Consider the following 18,159-nt stretch of genomic DNA (forward strand, 5'->3'; position numbering starts at 1 on the left):
ATCAGGAGCACTGAATGCAATAAACCGTTTGGAACATGAACCTCCAGTTCACCTGAAAGCACTGTTTGGGTCCCTGAGGCGTGGTGGTGAGGCAGGAGGTGTAACAAGGAGTGCTACACCTCATGTGTTCATAGGGGAAAATTGGGAAGGTAAGTGGTGAGAAATGGGTGGCTGGTGGAAGGTTTTTGTTCCTATGTGCAGATATGATAAAGGGTGTATTGGATGTAGAGGCTGGTGGGGAATGAAGCAAGGTCTAGGATGACTATACCTTCCCTCTGCCCATTTTATCATTGGAGAGCTTGTAGCAGTAGTTCCAACTGAAGCTCTCAGTTTACGGTTCTCTCAATGGAGCAGTGTTCAATGTTTGGCTGAATGAAGGGTGTTGCTGATGTATTACATTATAATAAGGGGTACGTTTGTAAACTGAATCCATGTGGTATATTCTAGCTTAAAGCTTATGTCCATCCACTGCATGCTTCCCTCTGAGGAATTTCTGTCTTTGGATGCCTTCACTTGTAAATATGCCCCTACCTACTTGGCATTGTTAAAATGAAACATTGAATAGTATTTGAATTGTCTCCTGTATGAAGCAGCTGCATATGTTTTGCAATTGATATGCGATTAGGAATAGGAATGTCTGCTCTACTTGGGAACACAGTCCTCTTCAAATGGCCCACCTGTCATCTGATGTGGGGAAATTTAAGTCTAGCTGATTAAAACCTGATTTTTATGGGCCTTGGGCCACAAAATTGTAGTGCCTCATCTGATTTGAGTGGACTGGTGCCTCTCAATATTTGTTATAAAAAGATTAAATAATACAATACAGTGATATATTATTGCAATTCAGTGTTAAACTTGCAAGGTAGTTTCACTCACTTAACCAGAGTGTCAGTGATCAATTATTCATTAGCATTACTTGTGAAATGAGCTAACAGCTGAATAAATTGTTAACTCACTAAGTATCTTTTGGACCTATTGCTGTTCTGTACCGTTATGTGCATTTCCATTGATAGATCTGTGCTAGCTTTGTACAGATAGTTTGTTAAATGGGCATTGATTGTCAATTTAATTACTACTTGCTTAAAGTAGCTCTTGTCTCTAATCCTTCATATAGATTGAATTTAGCATTTGTGAAGTTAAAAGAACTGGTCTACAGAGTGCAGTATCAATCAAAATTCTAAATCGTAACCCCAGTGCTAAGAGACTTGTAGGATATGTGGCAGCATTGAAAGATAACTTTGGTTTCATCGAAACTTCTCAACATGATCAAGAAATTTTCTTTCACTACAGGTGAGCAACATATTTGACACTTGCACTGCACTTACAGAGCATGACGCTGTTCATAAAATGCTTTAAGCATTGCCTTTTCTCAGCAAACTTGTTTACATTGGGTGTGCATTTTGCTAAAATATTTGCATATTTTGTAATATTTCCAGTGTTACACTTTATTGTTACTTTTGAAAGTGAGTATTTTCAGATTTGCATTAATGGGGAATTTGGAAACCAGGTTTTGGTCACTTGTGGGAGAGTTTAGAATAGAATGATGTCTCTTTACAACAGATGAGCAGTTTCATTGCCACAGACAGTTATGGAAGCCAAGTTATTGGGTATATTTAAAGTGGTTGGTAGGTTCTTGATTAGTAAGGTGTCAAAGGTCATAGGGAAAAGGTGGGAGAATGGGCTTGAGAAGGAAAGTCAGCATGATGGAATGGTGGGGCAAAGGCCTAAGTCTGCTTCTGTATCTTGCAGTCTTATGATCTACTGAGAGAGATCTAACTAGATGAAGAACTCCTATTGGTAACACTGACCTCTTCATTGAGCAGTGTGGAGTGCAGACGTATTCAACCAATGGGTCAGACTCGTTTTATATCTGACCTTTAAACTTCATGCCAGCTGCAACTGGTGTACATAGTATAGAAACATAAAAAATAGGTGCAGGAGTAGGCCATTCGGCCCTTCGAGCCTGCACCGCCATTTATTATGATCATGGCTGATCATCCAACTCAGAACCCCGCCCCAGCCTTCCCTCCATACCCCCTAACCCCCGTAGCCACAAGGGCCATATCTAACTCCCTCTTAAATATAGCCAATGAACTGGCCTCAACTGTTTCCTGTGGCAGAGAATTCCACAGATTCACCACTCTCTGTGTGAAGAAGTTTTTCCTAATCTCGGTCCTAAAAGGCTTCCCCTCTATCCTCAAACTGTGACCCCTCGTTCTGGACTTCCCCAACATCGGGAACAATCTTCCCGCATCTAGCCTGTCCAATCCCTTTAGGATCTTATACGTTTCAATCAGATCCCCCCTCAATCTTCTAAATTCCAACGAGTACAAGCCCAGTTCATCCAGTCTTTCTTCATATGAAAGTCCTGCCATCCCAGGAATCAATCTGGTGAACCTTCTCTGTACTCCCTCTATGACAAGGATGTCTTTCCTCAGATTAGGGGACCAGAACTGCACACAATATAACCTAAAAGGGCTGCTCACTCTTGATAGGAAAGATACATGCCTTGTCTTTGCATTTAGCTTAAATTAAAGCACTATAATAGTATTTACATTTTGATTCAAATCTGTTTGAACAATTTTTGAAATCCCTAATTAAGGCAACATGTAGAGGTGATAGAGGGCTGAATAAAGGTCCCAGTTAGGGCTTTGGTGCTCGAGGTTCAGTTACCACGAGAGTTGTTCACCCACGTAAGACTGCTCAGGCTGCCTGGGTACAGCTTCATTACTCCTGCAGGACTGCAAATAGTAAATGCAAACTTGGAAGCAGTGTGCTGAGGGTGTGGTTGGGTTGAGGAGAATCTGGATCAGGGAGGGATTGTCTTGTATTCTAAGCAGTGCATCTGTGTGGGGGAGAAATGGTGGCTTTTGTTACTTTAAAAGCTGTTTAGCACAGCCATGATCATAATAAATGGCGGTGCAGGCTCGAAGGGCCGAATGGCCTACTCCTGCACCTATTTTCTATGTTTCTATAACATTGAGTACAAATAAAAACAATGTTAGAAATTGGCATCTATGCAATAAAATGGTTATCACTTCCTTATTCTTCATCAAAATAATGTTAGTTTTTACTTACGGGAGGGATATAATAGGGTAAAGGGAATATTTATGAAGGAGTGAGGCCAGGATTGGCCAGGTAATTCCAATGTTTCATTGAATGAGGAAAGATGTTGTTCAGTAGCACATTTTATCCAAAAGTTCATTCTTTTTCATGACAATAGCCACTCTAGAATCATCTAACACAAATGTGCCTTTCCAAAATGCCATTGTATGCTGTTGTAAAAGTCTTGCAATGAATATGCTCAGTGAAACAAAGTTAATTGATACCCAAGCATTAGACAGTCTGGTACCTTTTGGATACATTTAGACATATCCATAAATGACAGAAACTTTTTTATAAATGTAAAACAACTTTGGCTTTGCTAACAAGATTTATTGTAGCGAGTCAGATTTTATGGAAATCTTGGCTGTTACAAGATTTGAAAATGGAAGCATTGACTTTGCCATTTCGTGATGCAGCTACAATCTCATCCATATCGGTGTTGAATTCATTTTGTTCTAATCCTGTTTGAGACAGCTCTTAACAGTGATGTAGTACTTGCTGAGGAACAGTAGACTATAGGATTTAAGCACAATTTGGTGAAGTATATTGAGACTGTGGTATAATTGGGAGCAGACCAGGTTTTTTTTAAAAATCGAGTCTTTATCATCCTACCTGTAAGTTGGAACATCAGCCTAATTTGAGCTTGATCTGACTTGTGTTCAAATCTAAAATGACTTCCTGTTTAGAAGTGAAAATCTTTTTGGACAGGATGTTGCAAAGTGCATGGTTAACCTTGGCAAAGCTATATGCATTTAATTTAAAATGTGGTATTGCTGATACTGAGCTTAGTTTTTTAGTTGACATTGGATGTTTAACTATCAATGTCAAAGCAACCGCACTGGTGAATCAGTTTGACTGTATCTTAGACCCATGCAAATGTTAAACCTCTTTCCCCTGCATAAATCTTCAACTTTAACCAAACCAAGGCACACAGTTGATTGCCAAAGATGTATAGAAATCAAAGTGGGTATTTCATCCGTTTGTGCATATCTGGAGCACACAAATGACCTGCTTGATACAATATTTTTTATTTTCACTACTTGTTTCCATTTTCAAACTTCTTTTTTCCTTCAGAATATCCCCAAGAAATGATAGCAGATCCTCCACAAAAGGAATAAGTGCCTTGTAAAACTATTCATCCCCAACTCTTCACACTAATTAGTATTACAACTAGGGATTTTGATCAATTTAACTGAGAATTTTTATTTGTGAATCTCATGCTCCTTTTTCACAGAAGAGCCCAAAAGACAGGGACAACTATGAAGCATGAAAAACTGAAGTGACTGCAGTTCAAAAGTATTTATCCCTCTCTGCTCAGTTGAACCATCTCTCACAGCCTATTACAGCCAGTAGTGTTTTTATATGAGTCTCTACTAGCTTTGCACAATGTGAAGGAGTATAATTTGCCCATTCCTCCTCGCAAAATTACTCAAGCTGTGCAATGTTAAGTGGGGAGTGGTGGTGGATAGCAATTTTGAGAGCTTGCCAAAGATGGTCAATTGGATTAAGGTCAGGACACTGGGCCGCTCAAGGACATCAATTTTCTTCATTTGAAGCCACTCATGGTTTCTCAGACAGTGTGCTTTGGGTTGTTATCCTGCAGAAAGACTAACTTCCTCCCCAGTTTCAGCTTCTGGCAGAGGTCAACAGGCTTTTATCCATGATCTCTATATTTAGCATTCATCTTTCTATTAATCCTGATCAGATTTACAGTCCTTGCTGCTGAAAAGCATGATAGTATGATGCTATGGGGATGCTTTTTCAGCAGCAAGGCCTGTAAATCTGATCGGGATTGATAGTTTAATATCTCCATCAAGCCTTGGGGCTGGTGTTACCTGGCTGATGGACAGTATTAGACATGCCACACATACCACCTAGTTCTGAGGCTAGGAAGTTCCACTTTTAGTCTGATCCAACCACAAGATCTATTTCAGCATCTTTATTTTATCTTCTAAGTGACGCTTTACAAAAGTTTTTATGGGCAAGGATATGTCTTTGTTTCAAGCCAAGGCACCTTCATTGCTACTCTTACATAAATGTGCAGTGAATGGTGCAAGCTGAATCATCTGCAGCTCAACATCAGAAAGACACGGGAGATGGTGATGGACTTTAGGAAGACTAAGCCTGCACTGCTCCCTGTTACTATTGGTGAGGACATGGATGTGGTGAGGACCTACAATTACTGGGGGTGCACTGGATTACTGGATTACTTGAGTGGAGCACCAACACACAGGCTGCGTACAAGAAGGGCCAGAGTCTCATCTACTTCCTGAGGAGTCTGAGGTCCTTTGGAGAATGCGGGCCTCTCCTTCACATGTCTGTTGCCAGTGCAATCTTCTGTGCGGTTGTATGCTGAGGCAATGGCATTAACACGGTGATGCCAACAGACTCAGTAAACTGATTAGAAAGGCTGGCTCTGTTATAGAAGCCTTGACATACTGGAGGCTGTGGCAGAACAAAGGACCCTTCAGAAAATCCTGGCAATTCTGGACAATGTTTCTCACCCTCTGCATCCCACCCTGGCTGAACAGAGGAGCACTTTCAGTAATAGACTTAAGACAACTGCACTGCTGCAAAGAGCACTCTGAGGTCATTTTTACCCTTGGCTGTTAGGCTCTATAATGAGTCAACCAAAAGCTAGGGAAGTGATGACCTGTTAGACTGTTATTAACCTTTGTTTACTATACCCTGCTATTGCAGACAGTGTGCAGTACTACCATCATTCCTATCTGGGAAATGTGAATGTGCACCAATGCTGTATAATATGGTAACTGTACCACCATCTTATCAGTGTAAACTTGGAAGTCTTTTAGATCTTTAATCTTTGACTTGTAAATCTTGCACATCTTATTTTTAAGGTAACTTTTTATTCCTCTCTCCCAGTATGTGTATATCTGTGCACTTCTAATGCTACTGTGACAATGTAATTTCCCTTGGGATCAGTAAAGTATCTAGCCTTTTTTGTGCAAGAACTTCATCTCCAGTTGTAGCCACTGACTTCTGCAGCTCACTCAGTGACTGTTGGTGTCACAGTAGCCTCTTTCAAGTGCTTTTGAGATGTGCTTCTCTGTTTCCCTAATTTGCCTTTAATGCTCTTTTGTCTTCATTTTGGTTTGGTCTGTTGAAAATCTACCTTTAGGGGGTATTATTGAGCTGATCTCCCAGTTTTCTACATCAACAAATTGGGTGACTTGGTAAGATGATACACAGTATTGCACCTGAGAAAAGTTAGTATAGGAACTACAAAGCGGATGAATACTACTTCAGACACTCAATTTTGGTTTATAATTTTTAGTAAATTGTTGACGGGTTTTGGGATTTCTCTTTTGATTTGACATGATACACAATGTTTTGTACATTAGTGCAAAAAATCTTACTTCAAAGTGTTAAGTTTAGAAAAAGAGAAAAATGTGAAACTAAATGTTGGGGACTGAATAATTTTTCAAGGCACTATTCTAGGAGTGAATTTAAATGTAGCAACTTTTTCATTGGTGCTCAAACAACATTGGCAAAGCTATGTTTTCTGCCCAGTTAGTTCATACTGAACATTGTGATGATGCTATCATAGCGATACTAGTGGATTCCAAAATACTGCCTCTATTTTATTTCTTTTTTAATTTTATTTAGAGATGCAGAATGGAACAAGGCCTTCTGGCTCAATGAGCCATGTAGCCCAGCAACCCACCTATTTAATCCTTGTCTAATCACAGGACAATTTACATTGACCAATTAACCTGCCAACTGGCTTGTCCTTGAACTGTGGGAGGAGCCAGAGCACCCAGGGGAAACCTACATGGTCATGGGGAGAACTTGCAAACTCCCAATAGGCGGTACCAAAATTGAATCCAATGCCCTTATCTGTGACAGTGTCACACTAACAATAACATTACAGTGACAACCCTGGTAGCGTAGTGGTTTTGAATACGGTTATCACATCTGTTGATTCATTTGAGTTCCCAACACCCAACTCCAGTTCAAACAACAAAATTTAACAAACTAAATTATTGTAAGTGAAGTAGAATATCACATTGTGATTTTCTTCCCTGTTCATACTGCATTGTTCTTTCACTATTTTAGCCAGTTTGTCATGGGGAAATGTTTCTGCACGTTGTCCTCAGTAATCTCTCTACATCAAGAATTTTTGGCTGCATGATATAGTAAGATCCATGTTCTTGCATTCATCTGAGAAATTTTTGGAATGCTGTCGTTTTTAATCCATACACCTGGATAGTTGTATATAAAACAGGAAATGTTACTGTGGCTGAGTATCTCTCAATTGTAATGGTTCAGCACACAACCTAGAAATCACCTATAATCTAAAGCACTTTGACAGTGATTACAGTGTTCTCAGGTTGCCTTGTAATCAGGTTATTTTAGTGTTTTTTGGAAATGTTTGTCTGTCAGCTCTGACCAGCAGTTTTGAAAATAGTGTAAATAGTTTATGGTTACTTTAGGACCATTAAACATGGATACAAGTATTGTGGGGTGATTTAAATGTATTTTAAGCGGGCTGGTTTAATTCATTCTTGTGGACAGTATTTGACTATATTGGTCTTGGCACAAAATGGATATAGATGTCTGTGCTGCATGCATTTCAACACTTGGGCATTACTGTGGCTCTACTAACATTTTGTGCATTGATATTCCAATTCCCAGTGAGTTCTCGGGCGATGTTGATGAGTTGGAAGTTGGAGACATTGTAGAATACAGTTTGTCAAAGGGAAAAGGAAACAAAGTGAGTGCTGAAAAAGTTGCCAAGATTACAGCAGGTAAGAAACGGATCATTGTCATCACTTTTTGGTTAAATATGGTTGGATAAAATTTCATTGCATGTGAGGAGGCAATTTTAATAAGACTTGATTAGTTATATGCTTTGAGTGCTTAAAATCTGGCCAAAATTGACCTAATCAGATTCGTTTCCATGACCTACATCCCCGTATTCAAAACCTGTCACAACTAGATTCAATTAGGTGACCTGCAGGCCTGTTATACCTTGAAGTTGTTGGTGTTTCTATCTCAACTACACTCAGTGTTAATAGTACATAAAATCTATAATCGGTGACCTGGTTATCTTCTGTTATTGTGCTTGTATTTAAAAACTATGCTTTATTTTATGATTGTTATTCTAAATCCATTTAAAAAATGATATTCAAATTTTCATTTTAGTTAATATTTTGGGTGTATTGATCAGAAAATTGTATTTGTACCTGACAAGTAGTTTTAAAAAAAAATTCTGATTACTGTTTTTATTCCCAAAATCAATCCACATTTCCTTTTGCTACATTCAGATTTTTAAAATGGCCATTGTTCAACTGAAAATCAACATTACATATTCTATCCTTGTAATCTTTGCCTTTGCATCCAATGGCTTTTTCTGTTTAGCCTCAGTGATGGCAGACTGACCACAGAACTCTAACCCAGTGCATGAACCTTACAGGTTGTACCAGAATTGCCTGGCCAGTTTTCCTGTAGATCATCCATTTGAAATATTGATGCATTCTGTTTTTGCTCTCTACACATTACTATTATTTATCCAATTGAAAAGCTGTACTTGCCCTATCACGTTCCCTCTCCCAACCCACCCTGCTGCTCAGTTCCGTTGAATCTCTGTCCCGTCATGGATGCTGTCTGATCTGAGGAGTATTTTTCATGTTAATTGAGTTTCTGGCAATTGCAATTTTTATTTTTGTTTCATTGAAATTTTTCCTTGGGAAATTTGATAAACTGAACAGTAATCTCCCTCAAGTCATGCTTGTCAGGTTCCACCAAACAGGCTATTATGGCCAAGTGTTGAATCCTGTATTGTCATGCAGTAGGGAGGTTTAACTTCTCAAGATTTCCTGTGCTCTTTACGTTAAGGACTGAGGGGAAATCTTCCAAACTGAGATAGTTTGATAAAGTGAAATATATTGTATGATGTTAGGAAGGTCAAGGTTTAGGAGAGATCTGTTAATCTTCAGGAAAATGTAGTAGAAGCAAGATTTTGAGCTTTAAAACGTGAATAAGCAAAGATATTAAAAAGAAACCAAGTTCTTGAAGTAGCTTGGAACTGGGCTGTTTGTATTGAAGGTTCTGGAATGTAGTTGTACTAACTTCTTTGGAAAATCCTTCAATGGAGCATTTTAAGTACTTTGTAATGTAAATTCATATGGACTATGCTATGAATATTTCACCAATTGCCTCCTGACTTTAAGGAAGTTATTTTTTTGTCAGATAAGACCATAAGAGCAGAAGTAGGCCATTCTGCCCATCAAGTCTGCTCCACCATTCAATCATAGTCTGATCCAATTCTTCCAGTCATCCCCAATCCCCTGCCTTCTCCCCATACCCTTTGATACCCTGGCAAATCAAGAACCTATCTATCTCTGCCTTAGATACACCAATGACTTGGCCTCCACTGCCGCTCATGGCAATAAATTCCACTGATTTACCACCCTCTGACTAATGTAATTTCTCCACATCTCTGTTCTAAATGGACGTCCTTCAATCCTGAAGTCATGACCTCTGTCCTAGACTCCCGTACCATGGGAAATAACTTAGCTATATCTAATCTGTTCAGGCCTTTTAACATTTGGAATGTGTCTATGAGATCCCCCCCCCCCCCCCCCACATTCTCCTGAGCTCCAGGGAATACAGCCGAAGAGCTGCCAGACAATCCTTTATTCCTGGAATCATTCTCGCGAATCTTCTCTGAAACCTCTCCAATGTCAGTATATCCTTTCTAAAATAAGGAGCCCAAAACTGCACAAAATACTCCCAAGTGTGGTCTCATGAGTGCCTTACAGAGCCTCAATATCACACTATAGAAATGAATGCCGACGTTGCATTTGCCTTCTTCACCACCGACTCAACCTGGAGGTTAACCTTTAGGGTGTCCTGCACAAGGACTCCCAAGTCCCTTTGCATCTCTGCATTTTGAATTCTCTCCCCATCTAAATAGTCTGCCCACTTATTTCTCCCACCAAAATGCGTGACCATACACTTTCCAACATTGTATTTCATTTGCCGCTTCTTTGCCCATTCCCCTAAACTAAGTCTCTCTGCAGGCTCTGTTTCCTCAACACTACCCGATTCTCCACCTATCCTTGTATCGTCGGCAAATTTAGCCTCAAATCCATTAATCCCATAGTCCAAATCGTTGTCATACATCGTAAAAAGTAGCAGTCCCTCTGTGGAACTTCACTGGTAACTGGCAGCCAGCCAGAATAGGATCCCTTTATTTTAGATTAGATTATGAGAACACTCAGTCCTCTTATTGTCATTTGGAAATGCATACATGCATTAAGAAATGATACAAAGTTTCTCTGGAGTGATATCACAGAAAACAGGACAAACCAAAGACTAGCACTGACAGAACCACGTAATTATAACATATAGTTACAGCAGTGCAAAGCAATACCATAATTTGATGAAGAACAAACCATGGGCACGGTAAATAAAGTCTCAAAAGTCCCTGAGCCGATCGACTCCCGAGTCCCCGATAGCAGGCGGCAAAGGGAGAAACTCCCTGCCACAAACCTCCAGGCACCGGCAACTTGCCGATGCCTTGGAAGCAGCCGACCACAGCCGACACTTGAGTTCATCCATCCGAAAACTTCGAGTTTCCGACCAGCCTCTCCGATACAGCCTCCTGAGCGCCTTCGACCTCGCCCCAGCCGCTGAAACAGATTTCGGGGCCTTCTGCTCCGGAGATTCCGGTTACCATGCAGTAGCAGTGGCAGCGAAGTGGGCATTTCAGAAGTTTTCCAGATGTTCCTCTGCACTCTCACGTCCATCTCCATCAAATCAGAATTGTGCACGGTCCCCTACTTGACAGATAACAGACATCACCACTGAAGTGGCTGCGCGCACTGCCGTCGCACTGCCATCTTCTCCTCCTCCCACTCTGTTTTCTGCCAACAGCCAATGCTTCGCCCCCATTCTAGTAACTCCCCTGTAATTCCAAGGGCTCGTATCTTGCTAAGCAGCCTCATGTGCGGCACCTTGACAAATGCCTTCTGAAAATCCAAGTACACCACAACTACTGCATCTCGTTTGTCTACCCTGCTTGTAATTTCCTCTAAAAAATGGCAGTAGGTTAGTCATGCAGGATTTTCCTTTGAGGAAACCATGCTGTCTTTGGCCTATCTTGTCATGTGCCTCCAGGTACTCGATAATCTTATCCCTAACAATCGATTCCAACAACTTCCCAACCACTGATGTCAGGCTAACAGGTCTATAGTTTCCTTTCTGTTGCCTCCCACCCTTCTTCAATAACAAAGTAACATTTGCAATTTTCCAGTCCTCCAGTACAATGCCTGAACCTTTCAATTCTTGAAAGGTCATTGTTCATGCCACCACAATCTCTCCAGCTACTTCCTTCAGAACCGGAAGGTGCATTCCGTCAGGCCCAGGAGATTTATCCACTCTCAGACTAAGCTTCCAGAGCACCTCAGTCATAATTTTCACTGCATATACTTCACGTCCCTGACATTCTTGAATGTATACTGCAGATGTCTTCCACTGTGAAGACTGATGCAAAATGCGCATTCAGTTCCTTTGCCATCTCTGTGTGTTTCTCATACAATATCTCCGGTGTCATTTTCTATTGGTCTCTTTTACCCTTTATATACTTTTTTAGAAAAAAGCTTTTAGTATCTTCTTTGATAGTGGTTGCCAGCTTCCTTTTATAATTCATCTTTTTCTTCCAAACGACCTTCTTAGTTTTCTTCTGCAGGTTTTTAAAAGCTTCCCAATCCTCTATCTTCCCACTAGCTTTGGCTTCCTTCTATGCCCTCTCTTTTGCTTTAACCTTGGCTCTGACTTGTCAGCCTCAGTAGTGTCCTTCTTCCATTCGAAAATTTCTTCTTATTTGGAATATATCTGTCTTGCTCTTCCCTCATTTTTCGCAGAAACTCCAGCCATTGCTGCTCTGCTGTCCTTCCTGCTAGTGTCCCTTTCCAGTCAACTTTGACCAGTTCCCCTGTCATGCAGTTGTAATTTCCGTTATTCCTCTGAAATACTAACACATTGGAATTTAGTTTCTCCTCCAATTTCAAAGTGAACTCTATCATATTGTGATCACTGTTTCCCAAGGATTCCTGAACCTTAATCTCTCATCTCTGGATCATTGCATAGCTGATCCCCTAGCGTGCTCAACAACAAGCTGTTCTAAAAAGCCATCCCTTAGACATTCTACAAATTCTTTCTTGAGATCTAGTACTAGCCTGGTTTTCCCAATCCACTTTCATGTTAAAATCCCTAAAGATTATCATGACATTGCCCTTCTGACACACCTTTTCTATCTCCTGCTGTAATTTCTAATCCACATCCCAGCTGCTGTTTAGAGGCCTGTATACAACTGTCATTAGGGTCCTTTTACCCTTGCCATTTCTTAACTCAACCCATAAAGACTCCACACCTTCCGAACCTATGTCATCCCTTTCTAATGATTTAATATTATTTCTTGTACACAGGGCCACACCACCCCCTCTGCCGACTAAACTACCTTTCTGATACACCGTATATCCTTGGACGATTATAGGAACAAGACTTGTACTTTACATGTTAGGGGTTCACTGAACAAAATGGAAGCCCTGCAATCAGTGTTTGTAACATTCAAGTGCAAATGTTCTATCTATGTCTAATTTGGTTCACTGAGGATCACAGTATGGTGATTATAATGCTACTTATGCATCTTAGTCCTCGGGGACAAAATGTTTTTAAAATTGTGAGAATTTGATTGAAATTTGCATTTAGAACAACTGAGAGTTATCAAAGCTTTTGTTTCCTGTGTTTTCATGTTAGGAAATGTTAAATAAATGGCTCTTTCATGTTCTGAGTTTTTCAAAAATGTAGTGTTTTTTGGCATTAAGAGTTTAAAAAAAAAATGAAGGAACAGCAGAATCAGGTTTATTATCACCAGCATGTGACATGAAATTTGTTAACAGCAGTTCAATGCAATACATAATAGGCATCTGTTAGTCTCATGAGACCATGGATTTGCACCTTGGAAGGGTGCAGGCCTGGGCAAGGTTGTATGGAAGACCAGCAGTTGCCCATGCTGCAAGTCTCCCCTCTCCACACCACCGATGTTGTCCAAGTGAAGGGCACTAGGGCCGATACAGCTTGGCACCAGTGTGGTCGCAGAGCAATGTGTGGTTAAGTGCCTTGCTCAAGGACACAACACGCTGCCTCAGCCAAGGCTCGAACTAGCGACCTTCAAATCACTAGAGGAACACTTTAACCACTTGGCCACGCACCAACACGCAATACATAATATAGAAGAAAAAAAAACCATAATAAGTAAATCAATTACAGTGTATGTATATTGAATAGATTAAAAATTGTGCAAAAAAAACCCCTATATATTTAAAAAATGAGGTAGTGTTCATAGGTTCAGTGTCCATTTAGGAAATGGATGGCAGAGAGAAAGAAGCTCTTCCTGAATTGCTGAGCGTGTGCCTTCAGGCTTCTGTACCTCCTACCTGATGGTAACACTGAGAAAAGGGCATGTCCTAGGTACTTTGTAGGCAAGTACCAAAGATGGAGCCGATTAAATTTACAACCCTCTGCAGCTGCTTTCAGTCCAGTGCAGAAGCCCCCCCGCCAATACCAGACAGTGATGCAGACTGTTAGAATGCTCTCCACAGTACATCTGTAAAGGTTTTTGAGTGTACTTGTTGACATACCAAATCTCTTCAAACTCCTAATGAAGTATAGCCGGTGTCTTGCTGCCTTTGTTAAATCAACAATAAAACTATTTCAAGGTCATTGACAAAAAAGTTGTCTCCATGATTGCTTTGTTCATGTAGTCTGTTAACATCCATTGAAATTTGTATAAGCAGTGCATTCAGGCACAATACCAAATTTTTGTGTTAATTCTATCCTTGTAACAATTCGTATAAAGAGAAGGTAGATGTTTTTCACAGAACCATCAGAGATTAGTTTTGCTTATTGAAGTTTTTAAAGCACTAGAAACTTTGAAGTAAATAGATTCTGCTGCCAAGTAAATTTGGGAACCTATATAAGTTCCCTTTGCAAGATGAAGACTGCAATTCCAAATGCATAATCAGAATGTTCTTGGAGTTCCAATGTTTAATGTTTTGAAAGTGGAAAGATTTGAGATTCATTAGTGCTAATCTACAGAAATGTGATGCAGTGTTGGAATCTCATTTACTTCAAAAATTGTTCTGTTATTTCAAGGTTTTATCTCATTTTTGATAGTGATTTAATCTGACAAAAAAACTGTTTTAAAATCATTTTAGGATGCCAGATGTTAACCTTGATTAGTATTAACTGCAGGAAGAAGAGACGCAGTATCCTTGATTTATCTTAGTTGAAAGTATCATGTGGCAAGTTTGCAGAACCCTTGCATCTGCCATTTGACTGGTGTGGCATGTTTCAAAACTGACAAAGTGTATCTGGGGAAATTCATATTGCTGCAAGTGGTTCTTTCTCAGTTTCTGTTGCTACCAGCTGCTACAGTTTCAATGGTTGTTGTGACAATTTATTATGTTCTCCATTTTGAAATGTTTTCTACTTGCAGTAAATGGTCCCAGTGACGAAGTCTATCCAACAGTCTATACTGGGAAAGTGTTGAGGCCATTGCGTAGTGTCGATCCACAGCAGGCAGAGTATCAGGGACTTGTTGAGATTACGGAGGAAGGTGAGTTTTTCTTGTGTGGCTGTATTATTTCAAAATTGCTGAATCTATCCTTTGAGTGTTAAAGTAGGTTATGAGCATTTCATATGATTGTGGACATGGGTGGGAATGCTAGACTAATGATAAAAATATAGTGGGGAGGGACTGCTAGCTCTAGTGGATAACAACTGTTTAAAACTTCATCCATGTTTTGTTCCTAGTCAACCAGCTATCTTTCATTGTGCGAACTTCAGTTTCTTTAAATACTCCTGCATCAAGTGGTTTTCAGCTTTTACTCCTGTTTTAATAACTTGCATTAGCATTTGGTTCCCAGATCCCCTCATAACTTTCAATGTTTAAAACTCTTTTGGACTTCCATTTTCACTGTAATATTTCCCAGCCCTGGCCCTTTTTCCCCAAGTTTTGTTGATTATCCTGTTTTCTTCCTCTTTCACCCCTCCCTACCATTGATGGCTTGTCACTAAGTGACTTCATGTGCTTAAACTCAATCTTCCTGTATTCCTTTACAATTTGCTTTTAAAATGCACCTCTTAGCAAACTTGGTTGCCACTTTGTTTACAGTACTAAAGCATTTTTTCTCTCAAGTTGCTATTAAAACTTTCAAAATTCTGATATCTCAGTTTGAGAGTACTAAAAAATTAATCAGGATAAACACCTAAGTTGGGCATTCTTCTCATGCGTTTCTCAATTAGATATTCTGTTCTTTAATCCTACTTTGTACTCAAAAACTAAAGAATATTAATGTTTAGTTTTCAGTTTGTTTTTGCCACACATTCAATTTTCTGATCTTCGAACCTGAAAATGTGGCTTGCAGTGCTACCTGTTACAGTGATTTTTCAATGTAAACTAAAACCCTTGTCTGTTCCCTCAGTGTTTCTATTTTATGTAGAAAATCATTCAAAAGCAAAGGGCATTTTTTTTTTTAAACATCCGTAACAATGATGCCCCAGTCACTTCTGGCTTCAGGACTGCTCTTCAACTATGCCTACAAGTTTTGTTTTCCTTCACCATAGCTAAATAAGCACAGCAAACCAGCAAAATCAAAGAATTTTTCACAAATATTAATAAAAATATGCAACAGATTGTCACATTTATACTCTTCATTAATGAATGTGCTCTTGCAGGGACTATGAAAGGTGAAGTATATCCTTTTGGCATAATCAGTTTGGCAAACAAAACAGATTGTCTTCAGAAGGGAGAAACTATCAAGTTCCAGCTGTGCACTGTGGCTCAAACAGGACAAAAGTTGGCCTACAATGCCACACCTTTACGAAGAGGCACTGTGGACTGTGTAAAAGACCAGGTGAGAATTAATGTTTGGTTTATTTCACCTGGGTCAGCACCTGGGCTTTCTGGTGTTTTTCCTCTAAGGCAGTCAAATTTCTGACTTTCCAGTTGTATTTAAGTTGGGTATATGTACCCATGTTTGTCAGTGAGACTGCCACAATAACAGACAATTAGACCAACTTAAACTTATGCTTTTTTTGAGGTGTGGACAGGCCAACAACTTCCTGCCAATGTCTAACTGATCCCTGTGCTTTGTCAACCACCTTCATTGTTCACAACTCCTCCAGTCTTTCTCATCTGCAAATTTAATATCCTATCCATTTACATTTTCATCCAGGTCATGTATATACATCCCAAATAAGAGGCCCCAGCACTGATCCCTGCAGAGCGCCACTAGTTACAGACCTCTAACCAGAGTAACACCCACTACTACCATTTGCGGTCTGTAAGCAATCCAGTTCTGAGCCTAAACTCCCGAGTTATCATGGATCCAGCGCATCTTAATCTTCAGGACCAGCCTACAAAGAGGGACCTTGCCCAAATGCCTTAAAATCCACAAGGACTTCAACCACTGTCCCGCCTATGTCAATCAACTTCGTCATCTCAGAGCTCAGTTGAGTTTGTAAATTCGAACTGCTAGCTCTAGTGTATAACAACTGTTTAAAACTTCATCCACAATTCCCCAATTCAGCCATGCTGATTGTCCATATTCAGGCCATGCTTTTCCAAGTGTGTATGAATTCTATCCATAAGACCTTAAGACATAGGAGCAGAATTAGCTATTCAACCCCTCTAGTCTGCCCTCCCATTCCATCATGGCTGATCTATTATTCCCCTCAAGCCTATTCTCAACCCAGTAACCTTTGATTCCCTAACTAATCAAAAGCCTATCAAACTCTACTTTAAATATATACGACTTCGCCTCCATAGCCATTTGTGATAATGAATTCCACAGATTCAAAGCCCTCTGCCTAAAGAACTTCCTCATCTGTTCTAAAGGGACAGCATCATATTCAGAGGCTAAGCCCTCTGGTCTGAAACTTCCCTGCTTTCACTGGCCTTGAAGGAAACAAGTGGCTCAATTTTGAAGTGGAGGATGATGCTTAAGATTTGCCTTAAAATATCCCCTTGAGATAGCAGTGATTTGCTTCCACCCCAGTTCTGTACAGTGGAGATGCTTGCATTTGAATCCTTCATACAGTGGTCTTTATACACCTGCTACCATAATGACTTGAGCTACTGACCCAATGGAAAAGTGCAAGACATTTGGAACTACTTACTGTAGAAAATATAAATCATACAAAATAAAGACATCGAACTTATTATGAGAGCAGCTCAAAGTATCCTGCGTAGCCCTGCAGGGATGGTTTCCATGGGATTATTTAATTTGCGCTGGATTTTTGTAAAGGGTGTATTGAGGGGTGCAGGTTTCACTAACTGCACTAATAGATCCATGCACTGCTAACTTGGCTCCATCACCTCTCTCCAACAAGCACAGAAAATTGAAGGAACCTTTTGCTGAATTTGTATTCCCACTGACAGTCAACAAATCCTAAAGTTTAGTGTAATGTTGAGAAAAAGTGTTAATTTCTATTACCATGTCAGAGGATAAAATTGGCTAATTAAGATGCATGTTAATAATTTCCTTGAAAATGTGCCAAATAGCAGTATTTTTTTATCTTGTGAATCAGTTGAAGGAATTGCTGCACAAAAACATATCATGGGCGATGAGTGACTTGACTTTAAGTTTACTTCCTTCCATAAAAGCAAAATGGGGAAATAAACTGGCAGGTATGCTGAGCAACTCAGTCTTGTAAAGGTGAAAGCAATACAGGAAGCATTGAGCAGATCATTGCTTCGGCAAAAGAAACATCAACTCTGATGCATCCTCATCCCCTCTCATCTTTCCTACCATCTCCAGATCCACAAGTAGGACTGTTAAAGTTAATTCACTGTTTCAGCATGCTCTCACCTTAGTAAGCTCATTTCTTCCTACCTTGATTCCATCCTCACTTCCATGGTAAGTGGCATCTGAAGACCACAAGATGAGCAGGATTAGGCTGTTAGCGCATTGGGTCTTCCCCACCATTCCATCACGGCTGATTTATTATCTCTCCCAACCC

At 40.0% G+C, this 18,159-nt stretch overlaps 1 protein-coding gene across 3 annotated transcripts in view; it reads left to right on the forward strand.

The window, feature by feature from the left end:
* The window catches only part of csde1 (cold shock domain containing E1, RNA-binding), a 104,355-nt gene that overhangs the window by 72,239 nt on the left and 13,957 nt on the right, over window positions 1-18,159 (forward strand). For all 3 annotated transcript variants that reach the window (XM_072253257.1, XM_072253258.1, XM_072253259.1), the window contains 4 exons: window positions 1,115-1,290; window positions 7,762-7,874; window positions 14,633-14,752; window positions 15,874-16,052. In XM_072253257.1, the coding sequence (XP_072109358.1) occupies window positions 1,115-1,290; window positions 7,762-7,874; window positions 14,633-14,752; window positions 15,874-16,052 (588 nt within the window). The remainder of the gene's footprint in view (window positions 1-1,114; window positions 1,291-7,761; window positions 7,875-14,632; window positions 14,753-15,873; window positions 16,053-18,159) is intronic.

The sequence above is a fragment of the Mobula birostris genome, chromosome 3 (genome assembly GCF_030028105.1).
Source record: "Mobula birostris isolate sMobBir1 chromosome 3, sMobBir1.hap1, whole genome shotgun sequence".
In the NCBI taxonomy this organism is placed as follows: domain Eukaryota; kingdom Metazoa; phylum Chordata; class Chondrichthyes; order Myliobatiformes; family Myliobatidae; genus Mobula; species Mobula birostris.